The 21,843-nt window shown below is 33.4% G+C and overlaps 2 protein-coding genes across 3 annotated transcripts; one reads left to right on the forward strand and one right to left on the reverse strand.

Annotated features, from left to right (window-relative positions):
- Positions 1 to 679: 679 nt before the first annotated feature.
- On the forward strand, positions 680 to 19,000 carry LOC101209351 (DNA topoisomerase 3-alpha). 2 transcript variants are annotated; one of them, XM_011653833.2, is made up of 24 exons: positions 680 to 1,045; positions 2,944 to 3,122; positions 3,219 to 3,291; positions 3,370 to 3,492; positions 3,613 to 3,734; positions 3,827 to 3,899; positions 3,981 to 4,097; positions 4,504 to 4,587; positions 5,143 to 5,322; positions 5,439 to 5,567; positions 6,154 to 6,228; positions 7,278 to 7,367; positions 7,506 to 7,610; positions 8,408 to 8,442; positions 8,960 to 9,089; positions 12,139 to 12,191; positions 12,268 to 12,367; positions 13,207 to 13,245; positions 15,019 to 15,097; positions 15,534 to 15,605; positions 16,243 to 16,314; positions 17,316 to 17,462; positions 17,859 to 17,979; positions 18,509 to 19,000. In XM_011653833.2, the coding sequence occupies exons 1-24, from the start codon at positions 752 to 754 to the stop codon at positions 18,789 to 18,791; spliced, it is 2,775 nt and encodes a 924-aa protein (XP_011652135.2). In that variant the 5' UTR covers positions 680 to 751; the 3' UTR covers positions 18,792 to 19,000. The 2 variants fall into 2 exon arrangements, with proteins under 2 accessions (XP_011652135.2, XP_031738554.1); XM_031882694.1 differs by lacking the exon at positions 680 to 1,045 and having other exon boundaries at positions 2,981 to 3,122; positions 3,405 to 3,492.
- Positions 18,953 to 21,554, reverse strand: LOC101209597 (esterase OVCA2). Its single transcript, XM_004136552.3, has 6 exons — positions 21,383 to 21,554; positions 20,539 to 20,631; positions 20,325 to 20,423; positions 19,954 to 19,995; positions 19,410 to 19,641; positions 18,953 to 19,328 (listed from the first exon to the last, which is right to left on the reverse strand). The coding sequence occupies exons 1-6, from the start codon at positions 21,515 to 21,517 to the stop codon at positions 19,165 to 19,167; spliced, it is 765 nt and encodes a 254-aa protein (XP_004136600.1). The 5' UTR covers positions 21,518 to 21,554; the 3' UTR covers positions 18,953 to 19,164.
- Positions 21,555 to 21,843: the final 289 nt, after the last annotated feature.

Consider the following 21,843-nt stretch of genomic DNA (forward strand, 5'->3'; position numbering starts at 1 on the left):
TAATATCACAAATGTGAAGGAGGAAAAAGAGAGAGGGCATATGAATAAATATGGGAAATGAAGGAGACAAGAGGAAATGTGGGTTTTGTTTGGTATTATTGAAGTTTGAAAGGGCAAAAAAAAAAGGGTCCAACTTGAAGGCTATGAGACTTGAAATTGTAAGGGTTGCGTTGAAGTTTCGCGTCTGTGTTGACCTAACCATTGATTCTTTCAATTTCCACGTTTGGCCATTTCTTTTTCCTTTCCTTCTTCAACAACTTCGAGAAACGTGGACAACGCTTCACTTCAAATATTTATTAAACTATCAAATATACATATAAATTCATTAATTGATTTTATTTTCTAGGTTCTATAAAGTAAAATGACACTTTTAGTTTCTGTAATTCTAACAAATTTAAATGGTCCGTTAGTTAAAAAAATAACGTGACATTGCACATGTGGCTTTTTTTTTTTAAATTTTTGTTTTGATGTGAATCTTAAATTTGAGAAATAGAGAAAATATAAACTATAAAATTGAGGAAGATTAGTGTAATGGTAAAAGAAATTAAAATATTTACAAAAGAGAAGATTTCAAGTTTTTTCTACCATATAAGATATGAAAAATCAAAATTTTATCGTGAACACTAAATTAAAATATTGCATATGACATATGACCTAAATACCCCCAGTAGTATGTAAAAACCCTTCCCGCCATATCGTAATCCCTCCAAAATCTTAGAGCTATTCGTTGGAGAAGGGCGGTGCCGTTACCATGTCCGGCGGCCGTTCGATTACCGTCCTCAATGTGGCAGAGAAGCCATCGGTGGCAAAATCTGTCGCTACCATACTCTCCAGGAACCAGGGTCTACGAGTTCGCGATGGTCGCTCTCGCTACAACAAGATTTTCGAGTTCAACTACGCCATTCGAGGCCAGTCTTGTAATATGATCGTCACTTCTGTCACTGGCCACCTCATGGAGCTTGCTTTCGAAGAACGGTACCGCAAATGGCATTCCTGCGACCCAGTCCAGCTCTTCCACGCTCCCGTCCACAAATTTGTCCCCGAGGTTTGTTTCGTTTTCTTCCCACTTGCATTTTCCTATCCCTTTCTTCCTAGACAGCATTGTCTCGTTTGATGTTTGCATCATGGATACCTATAGACGCATTTAATATATAGCATTCAGTGTATTGTTAGTTTAGCTTGTAGCAGTTTCAGGTAGGAAGACCAACGGTTTTTAGTATTAGCCTTATTTCAGACAAAAATTCCGTGTGAGGATCGGCGCTATAAGCCGATACATTTGTTTTAATCCATTTCTATGAAAATGTTCCTCCTCTTTGCCTCGAAGCGGTCCTGGATCATTCTCTCTCTGATCTTAGTTAGGCAAGTTTCAAGTGGCTGTTCTTGATTCTAATCAGTGCATCTTCCTATTGGGGTTACCACATCAGAGTTGCAGTCAGCGAAGGTTTTGCTTGACAAGCAGCTGAAACATAATCTGATGGGGGAAGGGAACCATGGGATAAATGAGCAACGACCTGGAAGACCCTCTCGCTATAGGAGGATAAAAATGTATATCTGGCGATATAGACACTTGCACCGCCAAATAGGAGGTGAGGTGTACTGGAATTATAGAAGTGGAATCAAATATCTGAAAAAGTGAATTGTGTTAAAAGTAAGTTTTCCAACACCGTAATCATCTTGTAAAGGTTGTTGAAGAAATTGGCACAAAAGAGACAATTACTTAGAAGAAAATATGAGGACATTTGAGAGAATATTTTTTCATTCTCTGGATACAAACTCACTCACTTTTTTTCACTTTGAGGTTGTCTTACTCTTTAGCTTTTCTTTCTTTCTTTCTTTTTTTCTTTTTTGATTGACTTACATGCACGCACGAGATCCTTGTTGTCCAAGTAAGGGGTCTCTCTAGGTTCTTCTTGGATTCTACATATATTCTTAGCTATTTCTAGGGGTTTTCCTTGTTTAAAGGAATTCTCAGAATTCTTTGGAGCCAAAAGCAGGCATAAGATATTTCTAGATCTTTTTTTTGAGATACCTGTTTGCATTCTTATAGATAATTCTAGAGATGTCCAATATTTACACTCAAGCTATTATTGTAGATACTTTAAGAAGGTTCTAAAAAAGTTATTGTTGCCTTCTACTTTGACAAAGGCACAAAACGATCGGTAAAGGTAAAGCTACCCAGTAGCCAAAGGGAAGAATATGTCACACTAGCTAGTTTGCCTATATTTTTGAATGTTATTTCTCTTTATTTGGGAAAGCCAAGAGATCATTGACGAGAATTCAGATTACTGAGTAAACACGTAAACAAGGCTTTAATAAGATTTTAAACAGCTCCATGAAACTAACCGCAATCTTGAGTTCTCTACGGTTATCTTACTTTTACTACTACATCCCCATGCGAGTTAAAGCTATTGACAATGCTCTAATATCTAACCTTGTCCGCTCACTTGCATTCTTGGACTTCTATTTATTTTTATTTTTAATGTTGCATGTGGATTGGATAAAGTGGAAAATATTGAGAAATCAATCTTCACCATTAAATTGGATTGATCAATATGTGGCAAGAAGCAGAGACCTATAGGCTTCCATCAATATCTTGGAACGTGTACTCCAAAAACTTTAAGAAACATTTTATTGTGTTAAGAAATCTAATGCTCTCCTGTAGCCCCTCCCATTTGTAAAATTCTGTTGACCTATAAAAACTTGGCTTGGCTTGGAAATTTTTTTCCTTTTGTTGATCACTCTCCTTCCACATCCAATCACCATCTAGTAAATATTTTGTAACCTCATCAAGTAACTTTCACCCTGCAAGTCCCATATCGCCGCATGGGCATGTCACTAAAATTCACGTCATGGCAGAAAGGTCTCTAAGGTCTGGTATTGTAGTCCCTGCAGTTTATGTCAAGTTTTGAGCTGGATTTTCATTGTGGTTAAAACTGTTTTTAGGACAAGTTGGATATAAAGAGGACTTTGGAACAAGAATCTAGAAGGGCTCAATGGCTTGTCCTTTGGCTTGATTGTGATAGAGAAGGAGAGAATATTGCATTCGAAGTGGTGGAAGTTTGCACAGCAGTAAATCATCATCTTAACATTAAGAGAGCTCACTTCTCTGCTTTGATTGAAAGGTTCCACATTTTAAATCTTGTTTCTATTTTGCTATGTGGTTTTCAAAGGTTCATTACTGATTACTTCTACATTGTGAATGGCAATCTTGAGTTCAGGGATATTCACGATGCTGTTCAAAATCTTGTCCAACCAAATAAATGGTTTGCTGATGCAGTTGATGCTAGACAAGTAATTGCACTTCGGGCAGAACTTCCATTTTGTTGTAATTGTTTACTGCTATTATTACGGTTACTTTTATACTTGCAGGAAATTGATCTAAGAATTGGAGCTTCTTTCACTAGGTTCCAAACTCTGCTGTTGAAAGATGCATTTAATATTGATTCTGTCACAGATGACAGAAATATTGTTTTGAGTTATGGGCCATGTCAGGTAAGTTGTAGGTGCATGATTTACTCTTCTTCTTCCTCCCCTATCTCTCTCTCTCTCAAACTTGTATTACATCGTTGCTGATGCGTAACTGTATGCCTTCTTACTTCCTTTCGTCCTTAGTTTCCTACTCTTGGCTTTGTTGTTGAGCGGTACTGGGAGATTCAATCCCATGAGCCAGAAGAATTTTGGACAATCAACTGTTCACACAATTCTGATGATGGGATTTCTACGTTTAGTTGGACGTAAATTGCTGTTGACTTGATTTATTTGATAATTTTAATATTTTCCCGTCAACTTTAACTGTTGGTGATTATTAGGTTTATTCATTTTGCAGAAGAGGGAATCTATTTGATTATACCTGTGCTGTTGTATTCTATGAAATGTGTGTACAAGAATCCACTGCTACAGTGAGTATGTTGAAATTTTACTTGGTGTATAATCCTTAATGCATGCTGTTTCTGGATTTATAATCTTTCAATTCTATTTAGGTTGTAAATGTTAGACGACAAGAGACATTAAAGTACCCTCCTCATCCATTGAATACAATTGAGCTTGAAAAACGAGCTTCACGGTACTTCCGAATGAGTTCTGAACACACCATGAAGGTTACAGCCAAAATTTTGTCTTTGCTTCATTATTAATTCATCATGCATGCTGGAACTCCTTTCTGTTGTAGTACTCCCTTCTGTTCTGGGCTCGGTTTTTTATGCCTGTGTATTCTTTTTTTTTTTTTCTCATTAAAGTTGTGTTTTCATCAAAAAGGGGAAAACTTTTTTGCTTTATCTTACGTAGTTTGCATTCATCGACTTATTTCATTTCATTTAGCCTTTTGAGTTTCTTATAGAAAATGTTTTAAGGAAATTGCTATAATAGGTAATAAATAATGATTCTCTTGTTTGTTTTGTTGTAACCTTCATAAGATTCTCTTGTTTTTGTCATCGCTATTTAGTTTGCTTTTGAACTTTTTTTCATGTTGGTAATAAAGAAGCCCTTTGTTTTGGTTGTTTTAAGGTGGCCGAAGATCTATACCAAGCAGGTTTCATTAGTTATCCTCGTACAGAGACTGATTGCTTTTCTCAAAGGACTGATCTTCATGTAGGTATACGTTTTGGTGATGGTCTCTGCTACCAATATCGCTGGCATTTTTTTCTTACTCTTTTATTATTATTTATTATTATATTGAGGAAATGTTTTCTTACTTGAGCAAACAGTTTTAAGGTTGAATTATTTGGCTGAACTTTTAACTGAAGTAAATTTAAAGAACGGTTGTTGGAGTAATGTATTTATTGTGAGATAAAATGTGTAGAATACTTTTGAGCCTTTACTAACGTTGCATTTGAACAAGGCTCCTTAGTTTTTGATGAGTATAGCTCAAGTGGTCATAATAGGGTGTAATAGGTTCACAACTTCTCCGGTTCTTTTAGTACATAAAATTCTATGTTTTGTTTAATCGTAAGCTTGCTAATTTACTTGAAAGTCAGTCTATAGCTATTAGTTATGCATAACTTTCAATTTACAAATGGATATTTAACTTTATCCATGGAATCATGGAATTTTTTAGTGAAAAATGGAAAAGATGTCTAATGTGTTCAACTTTGTTCTCTTTAGCTTGTTGAGTTTAATTGGTGCTTAAGAACTTCAATAATATAGGGTATTGTGCGAGAACAACAAGAACACCAAATATGGGGAGCATATGCACAGAGGTTGCTAGATCCGGAATCAAGACTTTGGAGGAATCCTAGTGGTGGGGGGCATGATGACAAAGCTCATCCACCTATTCACCCAACAAAGTTCTCGGCTGGGGAACGTGGATGGAGCCAGGATCACCATGTAAAAGCTTTTGATTACTTGTCTGTTAAATTGCATATCTGTGTTTGTTTTGGTCCTCGTATATGACAATCTTGTTGTCCTTAGTCATCAATAATCGTAAGATTTTTTCTTCACAGAGATTATATGAGCTAGTCGTTCGTCATTTCCTTGCATGTGTATCACAGCCAGCTGTAGGTGCTGTAACTACGGTTGAAATTGATATTGCTGGTGAATTGTTTTCTACGTCTGGGAGGATGATACTAGCAGTGAGTTCACATAAAATTTCTGAATCTTTTATTTTTTTAAGAGGGCTAATAGTATTTTGAGGTAATGTGATGTAGTTACACAATTAAGGTGTTAGTTACAGTTAGGTATTAGTTGTTATCCCTGTTACATTCTGTTTTCTTTAACTAATCAGTTGAAATAACTGATTAGTTACACCCAAACAACTGATTGTAAACTACCACTCACATCTATAAATAACCAATCTTGGTTGGTTGGTGAATTTGCTGCTAATGAGGTGGCACAAGAGATTTTATTTAGCCTCTTGAAAATCTTGTTATTGTAAATGGAAATAAGAAATGTTAACTAAAAGTTGGTGCTACCAATGGTAAAGGATATTCTGCAACACTAACTACAAATTAGTCATATTACCATGTTTTTAAATTGAAAACAGCATCGCATTATTTGCAAAATAAATATATAGTAGGACTGAACAGTTGGCCAAGTTCTGATGTCTCTCTCTCTCTCTCTCTCACGTGAAGTATTGGTGGTAAAGAAGTTCTTCCACGTAAAATTCTATCTAACTCATTAAAATCTTGGTTTTGTTTGATGTGATTGCTCCTTGACCAGAGAAATTACCTGGATGTTTACCGCTTTGAATCATGGGGAGGTTCAACTATTCCAACCTACGTTTCTGGGCAACAGGTTTCTATTCACTCATTACGTTTTATATTGATTAGTCTATTATGGTAGTCCTGGTCCTGCATATGGTTGCCTTTGAGCAAATCAACGTGTTCATTCATTATTCATAATTCATACTTTCATATATGGGAAAGTTACATGCAATGATTTAAAAATAATAATTTTCCTTAACAACAACAAGAACAACATTATTATTATTATTTTTTGGTTTTGTTTCTCTGCATGAAAAATCACGCTTTTACATAGAAAATAAAAGGATATGCTACAGGTAATACAAAATACCAGTCAAGTTTTGTACCAATAATATTTATTCAGCATATGGGGAAGGAAAGTATTTCTTGTCCAAACCAGATTATCCTTTATATTGACCCAAAACTAAATTATAAGTTTTTGAGTTTATTATAATTGATCATGATGGGGTAAATGGCGGCATCATTTACTAGAATAATGATTTAGAGTAACAAACTCTTGGTTGAAAACTGAAGTACTTTGGTTGCAAATTTGAAACTTTAATCTTCTTGCATACCTTTGTGATTGAAAATTCTAATATCAGGTCAATAACTAACTAAGAGGTCGTGGATTCATTCAATTCATGGTGATCACTTACCTAGGAATCAATTTCCTACGAGTTACCTTGACACCTAAATGTTGTATGGTTAGGCGGGTTGTCTCGTGAAATTAGTTTAGGTGCGCGTAACTTGGCCCAAACACTAACGGATATAAAAAAAAATTATTAGCCAATAGTTTTCTTTAATCTCTTATTAGAAATAAGAAGAAATTTTAGAATATCACAAACAATAGGTCCATTGGTCTATCATTTGGTGGCAATTAGGTTTATTTACTAATGTTTTTACTTTCCATTTACTGATTGTCGACGATACATCTAACAACTCTTATGGCTAAAACAAAATCAATAACCAAGATTTAATTGAGGGAATTGTTTGGCCTTCTGTTTGAGGAGGTTGAACTTAGCTTCTTCTTCTTATTTTTTTTTTAGAGCAGGTAATTAAAGGTGTCAATAACTGTATCTTTTGTGGCCGTTTCTTTCACAGTTTGTTCCAACAACATTAACCCTTGATTCGGGTGTCACTAGACCACCTCCCCTTCTGAGTGAAGCTGATTTGCTTTCTTGTATGGATAAGGTAACTGAGATGCGTTTGCTAACTGAGCAAATTCTGGGATTTGAACTTTGAACCTGTATGCTGGACTAGAATTTATTTTGCAATTGAATGGTGAAGCCTTTATCTTTGATTAAGTTCTTTTTTTGTTCGTTATTTAAGGAGGGAATTGGTACAGATGCAACAATGCATGACCACATCAAGAAGCTGTTGGATAGATTTTATGCAACGAAGGATGCAAACACTCGGTTCACACCAACTAACCTTGTAATGAGTTTGTATTTTGTCCAAGTCATTTTTTCTTTCCTATACGCCTTCATTTTTATATGTGCTCTCTTTGTATTTTGGAGCATTACTCTCTTTTCATTTTCTTGATGCAAATGTTGGTATCCTTTTTGAAAAATTAATGTGATTGATCAGATGCTATCAACACTACCATTAATGCACGAGCTGATAAAAATTGTTGTTATATATGTTGTTATTATCATCTCATAGAAACAACTTTCATTGAGGAAAAAATACTACAAGGGTCAAAGAAGAAAAAAAAAAAGCCATCTCTGGCGTGTTCCTGTATTGCTCGTAGGAAGATTAAGCTGATAGATTCTACTATGCAAATGAGGTTTTGCATATTTGTGTATTTATACAGATTTGCTACTACTTGTCTGTAAAGAGATGGTGCATTTATTTATTAACTTTCCATTTTTTAAATAATTTATAAGCAGTTCTCCAATGCTCACCGTAGATTATTGGCAGAATCAAATGACATAAACTCCACAAATATGGAAAGAAACCATCTTATGGTGCCCTTTTATTTTATCATTTGACTTAACCATATTATTGAGGAAAAAGTTGGGGGAGAAGTTGATGTTTGGTAGAGTCCAATTTGTTAATTTTCATGAGTTTCTATATACGGTTGTTTTAAGATCTTTATTAATTTCTTATTTTGTTGGATTAGATTTCTTTCAGTATATTTGAGGAGCTTTTGAATAACTTTATGGTTTACTTTCTGTCCCTACAATCATTTAGTTTTTTCGATTTCTTCTAAAAATTTACAATTCTTTCAGGGTAAGGCTCTGGTTATGGGATATGACGACATGGGGTGAGTATTTTTCTTTAGAGTATTATGTAGATACCAGTTTAAACAAACACCTTTCATCGTATAGAAGTTCACATGAAATGGACTTTGCTACCCTCAGAGAGAAATCATAGTAGCCTAGTAGCTTGTCATATATAAATTTTCTGCAGAAAATAAGATGATTATTTCTAACTATGTTCTGTTAGTTTTGGTTGAAATCTCAATATAATTAAATTTACCATAATCCTTTAGCTTAAACTTTTGGGACAAAGAACACCATCAGTTGTTTTGGCTCAAAAACAACGCATCATAGAGAAATTATATCCTTCTTTATACGAATCATTCGTGGGATTTTCTCATCTGAATATCTATCTTCATTGGGGTGCTTTTGTATATCCTTCCTATAGCTTGATTTTGCCCTATTTATGTATTGTCTTTTTCTCCTCCAGAAAACAAATCTTTTCTCTCATCAATTGCCTTTCTTTATAGGTCGGTGATTCTAGTTCTGAACTGTTTTCTTTTTTTATTCTCTTTTTTCTAGGTATAATCTGTGGAAGCCAAACCTTAGAGCAATCATGGAGCATGAGATGAAAGCAGTTAGTGAGGGCACTAAGCGAAAAGATGAAGTGTTGGCTTCATGCTTGCAGCAGATGAAAACTTGCTTCTTAGATGTAAGAATTAATTGTTTTTTATTTTTTATTTTTTTATATCCGTGAGTGTTCAGGCTAGCTAATGCGCACTACGATTAATTGTGCTTACAAGTTTTTGTCATGAATTTAATTTTTGATTTTGTCTCCACCTTATGAATGAAACTTGCACAGAATTGGTTTTAGTTGTGAAACTAAGCACATTTGTGACGAATCAAAGTGCCAAAATAAAATTTCAAGGTATATTGCCACATCCTTGTCATTTCCTTTTTTCGCTAAAATGTTCATCGACTCGTATAGCCTGGGGAAATTAGGAAGTATGCTTTTTCATAAGAAATTTAAAAATTTCATTCATGAGAAACGATCATGGGGTTATAAGAGGGATTTCCAACTAGTTAACAACGTTGAGGTGATTACATAAAAGCTTGAAATTAAGGGCCCGAAAAGACAGAAAAGAAAATGGTATCTTTCCCAAACCATCTTGTGAACTTTGTATGCCTTAGCCCTTTGACTTACTAATCTAATACTTTGTGAGGGAAGATACCTTAAAAGTGGTTGCTTCTACACGTTTGTTGATAATAAGGGACAAGATCCTTTGCTGTGCTTATTATTACTTGATTTTTAACGAACATTTTCACGTGTTCTTCCTATTCGATTTGTAGTTATGTGAAATGTACTCGATAAGTATGTTAAAATACTTTGGATCATTATATTATTTTTTTTGAAAAGGAGACAAGCTTCTTTATTATTAATAAACTCAATGTACAAGAGAGCTATACAATGAGAATAATAGGGAAGCCAAGAAAGGGGAGAGAGAGAGAGAGAGAGAGAGCTAGGATCAGTAGGTGCACACGGACATCTCAACTAGGTTGACATCCCCATAGCACCCTCATCATATCTAAAATACAAAGAAAAGACCAAAGTAAAAGAACAATACTAAGGTCATGAAAATATCAAAGTAACAACAAAAAATACAACAGAAGTTACCTACGGTAGATAAAAGCAAGGCTGAAAAGTAAAAACATAACGGCAGAAATACATATAAAACTCATCCAAACTACAAAAGCACTAATTCTGAACTGGCAATCGGGGGAAACTACAATGAAACTCATCCGATGAAGGCAGTCCAATTGAGGCAGATGTCTTGAATGGAGTAATCTTTGAATTCTGCATTTGAAGAACACCAAGCTGCTGCGTTTCTTTTAGAAATCTCTACGATGTCAACCCAATTCCTTTTTTTATCATGGAAGATGCGTTGGTTACGTTCAAACCAAATCTATGCTAGAATTGCTTTTTATCAAATTAACCAAAATTAGAAAAGGCTTTTTTTGATAAATAAGGCCCCCTCAGCAACTGGCACACATTGGCGCTAAACGAACCATCAAAGACCCAAACTGATTTGAGTATAGAAAATATGCTAAACCAACAATTTGATGAGAAGGGACAGAAAATGAATAAGTGAACTAATAGCTCACTGTTTTCCAAGCAAAGGGGGCACACTGAAGGCAGCAAACACATATTGGGAAGCTTCCTTTGCATAGTCCCGGAACAGTTTAGAGAGCCCACTGCCATAATCCAAACCAAGACATTTATTCTCCTTGGACTGCTGGTTTTCCAAAGTGCTTTAAAGTAATCTTTTTCCAAAGGTGAAGAAAAGTAATATTTTTCCAAAGGTGAAGAGGGAGAAAGGTGCTTTGAAAGGGACTTAACTAAAAAATGGCCTGAGGATTCTAAAGACCAAACTCTCCTGTCATTCAAGTCCGTTAGACCTTTATGAGATATGAGTGTTAAAAGACATTGGAAATCTTGAATTTCTTCATTATATTATGATGTAAATGTTTTGTTATTGCTTTACATTCTTTAGTTTAGGGCTTCTTTGTAGACTTATTACATTCTCTCCCTAAACTTTTTAAAATTAAAATTAAAAGAGAAATTATGAAACTCTCATTTTTTTGGACTACGAGAACTTTCAGCTCTAGGGTTTCTTAGTGCAAATAGGGTTTTTTTCTTCAAAAAAATCTAGTGAGGCTCAAGGGAATCAGTCAACCCAAGGTGGCATCGACCTAGAATTTTATATCCTACATGTTATCTTGACAACTAAATGTAGCAGGGTTTCGTGATTGTCCCCTAAGGATGGCCAAGATATGGATATCAAAAAAATAAATAAAGGAAAAACAAAAGAAACTTTAAGTGAGATTTAGGAGTTACATTCACCAATTTAGAGTGACGACTACCTGAATTTCTTTCTAAAATTTAAAGGACATTTTGACTGGTTGAACTTGAAGGAAGAAACTGGACCTACGTCAACTTTAAACAAATTGGATTTCCTCCCACACCTTAATCACATTTTTTCCCCTGAATTACCTAAGTCTTGTAACCAACAGCAATTCAATCTGGGTTGAGAGTTTTTCCTTCAAGTAAACATCCAAAAAGCACTTTCAATAAGCTATTAAATTGGTCCTTGATCCGTTGAAAAATTTGCTATTGCTTGATTTTTTTTTTTCTTTTTATTTTTTAATCGTTAGAAGAAATTATTTGTTCTTTGGAACTGCATTCTTGACTTCAATATCTTGTAAATAAATGTGGCACAATATGTAGAGTAATTAATCGTTTTTTGTACTTTAATTTTAGTTTGTTCTTCTTGGTTAGTGCCTTGGTGAAGTTCTCGATGAATAGGGAATTGTTCTTTTATATTTTTGTACTTTTGCTGGATAATAAACTCCTTTTGGGTTAGAGCTTTTGGATATTTCTTTTCTTTCATGCTAAGTTGCATCATCTTTTACAGAAGAAGTATACTGAATGATATATATAGGAAGTACCTTTTCATTTAATTGACTATAAGAAATAAAAAGTTAATTGACTTTTAGAAAGGAAATATAACAAGTCTGTGCTTTATTATAGAGGATTCTCAATGCCCGTAAACCTTTCAATTTTATATGTGCTTAGATTTCAACTGAAAAATGTTCTAAAGGTAAATGGTATAGTTTATTCTTCAAAGAAGTGTGAAGGATCTATTGCATTTACGATGTGTCTTTTTTCCGTTTTTTCCTCGTAAACTTGGAAATATCTGCAGGCAAGGGTCAATAAGCAAAAACTTCTTGAAGCAATGGAGGTTTTCTTTGAGAGGTGTTTCTACATTACTTGATCAAATTTTGTTTTTGTATTTTTCTTAACTGTTGATGCATCCTCTTTCACTATGCAGATCTAATGGTTCTGGCGGGGATGAAAATCGTGCAGTTGGAGAAGTTGTTCAGCTGTGTGGGCTGTGTCAGGACTCAGATATGGTGCTTAAAAGAAACAGGGTAATGATATTTAAATTCATGTTCATGGAAAATTTGGTATTTCAAGTCAGTAAATCATAAACCCTTTCAATTAATGTGAATTTGTCCTACTTCTTTATACCCATTTCATTATAAAACTTTCAGAAATTGGAAAATTTTATTTATCTTGATATTTATTTATTTTGATTTAGGGAATCATTGTCGCATCTATTTTATTATGTATCATTCTTTTGGATGAACACAAGAAACTTTGATAACTAAGGTTTTAATGTTGAAATAAAACAAACACAACAAGAAAACATCCCAACGGGTACTAATAAATTGAATTGTAAAATATAAGGATCAAGTTGAAAATAATAAAACTATTATGGATGCTTATGTAGTTAAGTATATTAATGAATACTCGTTGCCCTCCTTTATCTCTCATGTACTTTGAGCTTTGTCTCTCTATTTTTCTATATATTAATGATAGGGAGACTCGTATCCTTAAAAAAAAAAAGCCTAGTTTGGCGTTTTCTGGGTTGTTATTTTTGTAGATTTATCTTTCAGTTTTGGTTCTCTAGCTTTTATTGGCTGAATTGTATATTTTTTTCTCAATACAAGCTCGGTTTTTTTTAATTAAAACAATCAGTTTCCGTAATAAAAAATTGGTACTAGAAACCATAAGCCCCAAAGCTGGTCAAAATTAAAACAGCTGCGAACAAAAATATTTAGGCTAAATAACCAAATGATCAGTTTTTTCTTTCAATCTTTTCAAATCTGCCTTCGGTAGTTGAAACTTGGAACTACATTTGTCTTAATATTTTAGTTTTTATTTTTTGTGGTAACTATCTTGAATAGTTCACTTTGACAATTTGCAGGATGGAAATTACATGGTTGGATGTTTGGCCTTTCCCCAGGTGTGATATGAGCATCTTCCATGATGGTGCTTTTTATAAATTTATAAATAGGATGTTGGCATATTAAGTAAATTAGTAAACGGCTGCTTTACTTTGTTCACCTTTTTGTATTTTTGGGCCGCTTAATTTTCTCTATCAATGTTTTCATGGTGTTATTTTTTTTACCTTCCTTCGGGATTTATATACTTTGAGCATCATACTCCTTTCATTTCATCAACGAAAAATTTTATTTCCTTTTCAAAAAAAAAAAAAAAAAACAGAAATAACCTGTCAAATGAAAAAAAGAAAAAAACAACAGCCAACCAAATGGAAGGACCCAGCTAAAACGAAAAAAACTGTCAAAGGAAAAAAGAAAAAAATGTCTAGAAAAATTTCTATGAAAAACCTAAAATAAAACAAATGAACAAACCAACAACGCAATTAACCTGCAACAAAGAACAAAAAAAAACCAAAGAAAATGCTTGAGAAACTGTTACGATACTTCCTAACAAGAATCAAGATAATCCAAGTATAAAAGAACTTGGAACCTCCTTGAGTGCTCTCACTCAAGTCTAGATCACTCCACAGTTTTTTATTTATACAACATCCAGTAACTAACTGTTAGTTATTAACTTTCTATCTACTTACCCTTATATCCCTAACCCCATATACTAATTGTTACGAAATCAACAATTAAGCAATAGAAGAATGTAAAGATCGAAACACATATATATGTGGTTTACTAACAATGTGTTAGCTATGCCTACGGGCAAAGGGAGAACAAATACTATTAGAGAGAATGTTTTCAGAGTACAATACGATGTCACTAGGTTAAAGAGTTTATATGTTCACTTCTCTAAAACCCTAGAATCGAAATCGTGAATAACTATATATACACAATTACGAAAAACTAAAGAGCAAGACCCCTGTACTGGGTTGTTTGTAGTGCCACATAACAAATTCAAAGCATTCTAATACTAATTATCTTGGTACCCGTTCCAACACTAATTATCTTGGTACCTAACACAAACTTTGAAAGCAAACAAAATTGACCAACAAAATAACTACTCTGTACTCCCAAGCAGCCAAAGCTAACCAGGCAAGTTAATTCCCAAGCCAGCATTGGAAGATAATTTTACACCAACTTGACGGGGAGGGGAGTGTTAATTTATGTTTTAATATTTGCTTTATTAGATTTAATTATAGCGTGATTATTTTGGTAGGATTTTTTTTCTTTTGTTTTAGGTCTCGCTTCTATTTAAGATAGACCTTTGTGTTCTTGTAAAGTTAGAAATAGAGGAATTATTCAATAAAATTCCAATTTTACCAACAAAAACATGCCTTTGAAAAACAAATAACGATAGGAAAATATTAGAGCAACAGGGCAACACGAAGTAGCCAAGAAAGAACCAAAAATTATTTGAGGCTGGAACATCATTTCAAAACTTCAAAAGATAAAAAGATCTTTCCAGCTGACAAACTTCAGAAATGATGTGAAAGGACCTGAAAAGAGGAGAAAGACTTCCAACAAAGGGCCAAACTTGAAACTCAAAGGTTATGGAGCTTTGACTGCGAATTATGTGGTTCTCATGTGGGCATGCATGGCACTTTTTTTTTAACTTGCTTGCTTGTTCTAAATCCAGTTAACTATTGTACTGATTAAAAAATTCCAACATGTTATAAGTGGTGTATCTTTTGTACTGAGAAAACATATTGATTTTTGTGTTAGCAACAGTCAATGCCACTATTTATGTGTTAGATGGTTATTTATCGTATATTTTGACAAATTTCCAGTGTAGAAATGTTGTCTGGCTCCCAGGATCCATTGCAGAAGCTACAGTAACCTCTGATCGTTGCACCTTGTGCACTCCAGGTTTCTATCTTTTACTAGCTTCAACTTCACTTCTGTTCTTTTCCTAAAATGATTGGAAATAACCTTACTGTAAACAAAATTGAAGGCCTTACTTGAAAATGAATGACAAAATTATATGCGACCACATTTAACGTGGTATGTTGGATTCCAGTATTTTTAAAACATTAATAAATAAAACCAGAAAATGATTTTTGTTTTAACATATTACCTGATGCTGTTTTGTTAATTCTCTTTGCCAGGCTGTTTTAGAAAATTATATTTTCATGTTCTTGTCGTGTTATTTTCAGGTCTAGTGTTCATTTCATCTGAAGTTGTCATTGATTTGGAATCTCATTAATGTTCTTTCCTATTTTCTTATAATGTTGTCAACGATTTCTGTATAGTATAGATCTGGAAATAATGGACGTCCTTTATTTTCTGAAAATTCTTCAAACAGGCCCTGTTTACTTGATCCAATTCAAGTTTCGCCAGCTGGAAATACCACCAAACTACAATGCTAACCACTTGGGTACGTACTATTATTTTAATTAATCATGGAGACTTCATTTGAATTATGTATTAAATACACCATTGAACTAAAAGGACAAATCCCGTTGTCAACAATGTCTCTTTAGTTTCAAAAGTGATTATGTTTTACTTGAGGAAAGCAACCTTTGTAGGAACTGAAATTAACCAATTAACCTCTTACTGCAAGGTAAGCTAACTCAGTACAATGCAGTAATTACAGTTTGCACACAAGGAAACAGTCGAATACTCGCAAGCCAGTAAAATTTTGATATTTGAGCTTTTTAACTCACCACATCGAATTTTTTATTAGTATCTTGGTGCCATTTCGGTGATATCATAAACATATTTGATATTTGAGAAAAAGTGAAAGGGAAGCTACTCCATATATTTTCATAAACATCCGCAATGCTTCGTGAACCTACAAATATAAATTACTATCAGTCAGGTAAGCTGTCAATAACATGAAAGTGGAATAGGCTTGTCTGGTTCATTAGTCTTCTCTTTTCCTTATTATAAGTAGAACTCACGAACTCACTTCTTGTTGTACCATTTGCAATACTGTCTTCTTTTGTATAGTTTTTCCTTCATTTCTCCCTTGATCTAAGTACTAAATTCTTGGTTCTTTGATTTATGATTAGGTTGTGTAGGTGGTTGTGATGATATTCTTAGGCAATTGACTGAAATCTGTGGTACCGGATCCCGCGTATCAGGCATGTACTTTTTGTGCAGTTATTTCTTCAAAATATTTGAGATGTGCTAGTTTTATTTTGTTTTGTTTTGTTTTTGGAGTTAAGGATCAAGAAGCATCATGCGCTTGCTTATTGCTGTTAAATTGTTTACATTTACTATTTGATGATGTCCTGAAATTTGTTTGGTTGATCAAAGTGTCCTCTACATCGCATTAAGCAAAGAAAATTTACCATCCAATTCTCCCCGTACCTCTTTTTACTTCGTCAAGTTGCAAGTTTCTGGGGAGCAACAACAGGTTTTTGAATGCTGAATGCTGTTCATTGCACCATCTAAGTAAAATGTGTGTTTATAAATTGGATATTTTAGGTAATTTATAAATTGGTTTTGGAGGGTGCGATCATACTAACACTAATGCACCGGATTCCATCATAACTCCGTAGTTAAGCATGTTTGGACAAACGTAATACTTAGTTGTGTGCACAAGGAAGTCCTCGTATTGCACTCCTTTTATAGATTGGTTTAGGAATAAGCATCAATCAATAGTCTCATTGCCTTTTCAATAAATTATTTTCTAAATCTCAAATATTTTGGTCCGATGGAATCAACGCTCTAATATGTGGGATTTGGTTCAAACTTAATTAGAAGGTTTTCCACGACAAATTGCTTGATTGGTCAGATCGATTGGGCTCAACATGTCTTCTTGCCTCATCATGATATTCTCAATCTAAAGCTTTTACTAATTATTCCACCAAGGACATTTACTTGAATTGGAATGTTGTCATTTCTTCGGTTTTATTAATATCTTTGTATTACTTATTTCGAATTGGAATGTATTTTCTAGCACTAGGTTCTTTTCATTAAAGTATTGATTCCGTTTTTTTTTTAAAAAGAAAAAATTCCTCTTATATAAAAGGACAAATTAGAAGGGAAAATAATCCACATGATTCAAGAAATAAAAGGAACACTTCCGATAACTTTTCCCCCCATTTTACTTTTTGCACATTCAAATTATGTTTTGCAGCTAGAGGTCGAGGGACTTCATCATCCAATGTGCAGCGGGATAACCCCGGGCAAAGTGTATGCATTTTCTGCCAACAAGTAGGGCATTCCTCAAATGATTGCCCTTCCCAATCTGTAGGTTCCAGAAGTGCTCAGCGTCGGCAAAGTGGTAAATCATGGTTTTCTGTTGTCTCTCGTTATAATTGAATACTTGATACTCTTTAAATATTTCTTAGTGGTTTGTGTGCCAAATGCTGTAAACATAGAGATGTTTACTGTCATATGTTTGGCCTTTGGGTCATTTTCATATGACTGAGCTCACATTTCATGACGGAATTGATTTACCTTTTTTTCTTCTTAGTTTCACTGTAATCATTCTTCTTCTTCATCTGAGAAAATTGGAATCATTGTTATTTTATTGAAAGGATTCTAAGAACTTATTGTATGCACATAAAGTCTGAACTTCTGACATGGCGGGTCATCTTCTTTCAGATTCCTTTTATTGCTGTTGATAAATTTGAAACCTAGCATTTTCTTTTATTCTTATTTTATGTTTTGTTGGCAGGAGAATCTTCAGTTTCGTGTAGTAGCTGTGGCTCACCATGCGTCTTACGGACTGCTAATACTGCCAATAATAGGGGAAGAAAGTTCTACAAATGTCAATCTCAGGAGTGCAATTTCTTCGTGTACGCAAGCTCCCTTTAAGTTTGTTTTGATCTCTTTGAAACTTTTTTTCTTTTTAAAAATGATATTAGGTTAACAACTTAACATGAACACTCAAGCACTTGACAATAATGATAATCTACCTTGACATTAAAACCGTAACTTATACATTAATGTTAGCTTATTCCATTTCCTTCTACTCAGCAATCAACTGGTCATGCCTAGTTTCTATCTGACAATAAGTTAAAAAACTTTATGACTCAACCATCATATTAAAAATCAAAATTTATATGTTTACATTTTCTTATTCCATTTCCTTCAACTTGGAAATCAACTATAGCTTATTCCCTCCACCCCCAACACATACACAGAAAAAAGAGGTAAAAACAATGCGGTATTGAACCCTTCCTCTTTTAGTTGGTCTCTCTTTATATACCCTTGTATTCTTTCATTTCTTTTTAGAAAGCAACATTTGAATGTGAATTTAGACCGTTAATATTGCTTATACTTGTCTCTTGTTAACATAAATGTAAACAATGCATCCTTTTGCAGATGGGAAGACAACGTAGACAATGGCAATGGAGGAAATAGTGTTCAACGGTCTAATGTCAGGAGCTCAGGCTCTGCACCATCTAATCTTAACCCTGGTCAAAACACAGGTCGTGGCCGTGGCCGTGGCCGTGGTCGTGGTCGTGATCGGGATCGGGATCGGGGTCAAGGTCAGATTGCAGCAACATTTGTGTCAGCAACTGGTGAGCCAATATCTGATAGAAGATGTTTTGTTTGTGGTGATCCGTCACACTTCGCAAATGTTTGCCCTAACCGTGGTGCTTGATTGCCTTTCAACAACTGTAAGTTCTATACAGATTTTGTTCTAAGAAAAGTGATGCTGTGAATCACTTTTGAGGGGGAAAAAAAATCTAATATGATCTTCATTGATTGAGCATTACGTTGCCTGTACAGTTATTTTGAAATAGGATTTGCAAACCCTATAGATTAGGTGAAATTAATATATATATATAAGCCCCTGTTTATGGTGTTCAATCAAATTACTTCACAATTCATAAATTCAAGACTTGACATAATTGAAATGTGTATGCTTGAAGCATAATAAGCATGGACACCACATATTGTTTCTCCCCTTGATAAAGCTCACAATTGATTGTAAGCTTACTCATCCATTCTCCCTATCAACTTATGTTATAAAATTAAACAACATCGATACATTTATTCTCCCCTTTCAGGATCTGATTTTCAATTCTCTCATCTACTTTGTCAATGACATTCTCCTTCACTTCTCCATCTCCATCATGATCACGACTAGAAAGTATTGCATCAACCCAACATTTGAGCTCTTTAGTAGCTGATTCATCTATAAAAAAAAAAAAACATTAGTCTCTCGTCATGTTGAACAGATGTTTATATGTTGAATAGTGTGTAGACTAGAAATGACCTAGTCTAGGAACTGTATGTCCTTGAGGATGCCTTATGATGAGAGGCTCATGGAAGACCGAAGCAAGTTGTTGAGAAGGAAGTTTCAACCAATCCTTTTCACCTATGAAGTGAACAGATTTAACCTTTATCTTGTGTTTGTAGGCAACTTCACATATGCTTTCATCTTTGAATTTTGTTCCTGATATTGACACAAACATTTTCATTGGTGGATGCTCTTTCAACACCTTTCCCTGTTTTCCATTTCCAATTTCTTTTCTCAGTTTATTTTATACTTCAACAAAATCAATACTCATACAAACATTCAGAAGTTTCAATATTAACATTTGCTTCAAAATCATACTCTTCCAGATTGTTTTTTTGTTCAAATCAAATGTAAATGGATGTCATGACTAATCCTCTTTGACTTAGATATAATTTATTGCAATCATTCACTAACTTAATCAATATAACTATACTTTTTGCAATGTTTTTATTTCACTCATTTGAAATCAAAATGGTTATTTCACTTATTTTAGATATATTTTCGATTAATTAATGTATACCTGTGCTTGGTAACCCAATAAGAGTGCTGACAATACTGCTCCCTGAATAATGAGTAAAATTTTAATTAGGCTTATTTTTAAATACAGTAAAATCAAGGTATTTAAAATAATTTTCATTTTAATTACTCTACCATATAACAATGTCATAATAAACCCTTAAAAATATACCTTTGAAATTATTTAGAAGGTTATTTAAACATAGTTATCTATTTTATCAACAATAAAGCAATTTTTAAAAATAAATTATTTTTTTTCATTATATTTGAAAATACATTTTGTTTCAATTTAAAATTTAAATTTTGTGAATTTGAAAATACAATAATGTATGCTTTTTAAAACAAGATCTAAAAGAGAAAATAAAAGAAACATACTTGAGAAAAACCCAATAAGCCATGAAAAGGGCCATTTGTAGTGATGTAGTTGCATACATAATCTATGCATTCTTCCAAGTTCTTGTATTCTGTGAAATCCTGCCATGTTCAAATTAAAACAAGATATATATATCACTTTCTTTGATATATATATACACACACATGCATACATATATTGAGATATTAGAAAAAAATATTTGATTTTAAATTGTACCTCATTAAATTGAAACCATTCAAAATAAGGAGGTGGAAAATATCCTTCTATCTCTGATTTTCCTCCTGCTGGAAATATACCATCTGGAAATTCCTGTTTAAATGTACAAATTATTACTATTACTCTTATTATATATATCATGCATTTGAATTTATATTTTATCGTAAAATTTACTCGTCGAAGAATTGAACTACAAATTATTTAGTCACTAACATATGTTATAAATTAGGTCAAGTAAAGGGTGTTTTGGTCAAAATTTTCATTTTCATCGTAAGGTTGAAATTGAATGAATATAAAATTGACTGTTTCTCGAATTAACTAAAAAAAGTGTGAATTCAGTGCAAGTGTACGATTTTAAGAAATTGACATAACTACAAAAATTAAATATATAAAGAACATATAAATAAATAAATAAATAATTAAAATGAACACTAAACTCAAATGCTCATAAGTTCGTATTATCATAGTTTGATATAAAGAATAAAAAAAAGTCTCAAACATAATTAGAACGATACTACGTCTCAAAAAAAAAAAAAAGGTTTCCTACTAAACCCTAAATCTTTAAAGTTTTGAAACGTTTTCATCACAAAAAAAAGCTTTTCAAAAGTTTTTTTTTTTTTCCTTTCTTTCAAACCGTTACAATGGAATTTAACCCACAATGTAAGTTGTTAATATGGAGAAATATGAAAGCCTTCTCTACAAAGAAATTACTTGACCCGTAAATTAATCCAATAACACCCCTATCGTATTGAGATAGTGATATTAATTACGTACAACAGTTTATCAAAATTTAAAACAAAAAAACTGCGTTGGAAGATGTATACATACATATAACATAACATACCATATCAAAATGAGCAAAAATGGAAGGATCCCATTTGCTAATTTGCTTTCTAAGAAAACTTCCATTTGTTCTAAATCCATGAAGGCACAATATCTTCAATCTTTTTTTATCATCTCTTTTGCTACTCATCTCCATTTCATTTCACTTCCACATACACCACAACCCTTTCTTTTCCCCCCAACTTCATTTATAGGGATACTATGTCTTCTTCAACTAACTCAATCATAAACTTAAACTCTTCAACTACCTCAACTTTAATTCATTGTTGGGTTTACCTACGTGGTTCTCATTCATCCATACATTCTACCTATAAAAAATAAATTATTAAGATGAATCAACCGCTAAATATTTCATTAAAGTTGTCGTTATTAGTAAACATGATTAATTAAGACGACTATACATATACTCTTGACCGATGATTTATGTTGCTACCACGCTTGATGTATATATATATGATAACA

The sequence above is a fragment of the Cucumis sativus genome, chromosome 3, assembly GCF_000004075.3.
Source record: "Cucumis sativus cultivar 9930 chromosome 3, Cucumber_9930_V3, whole genome shotgun sequence".
Lineage (NCBI taxonomy): Eukaryota > Viridiplantae > Streptophyta > Magnoliopsida > Cucurbitales > Cucurbitaceae > Cucumis > Cucumis sativus.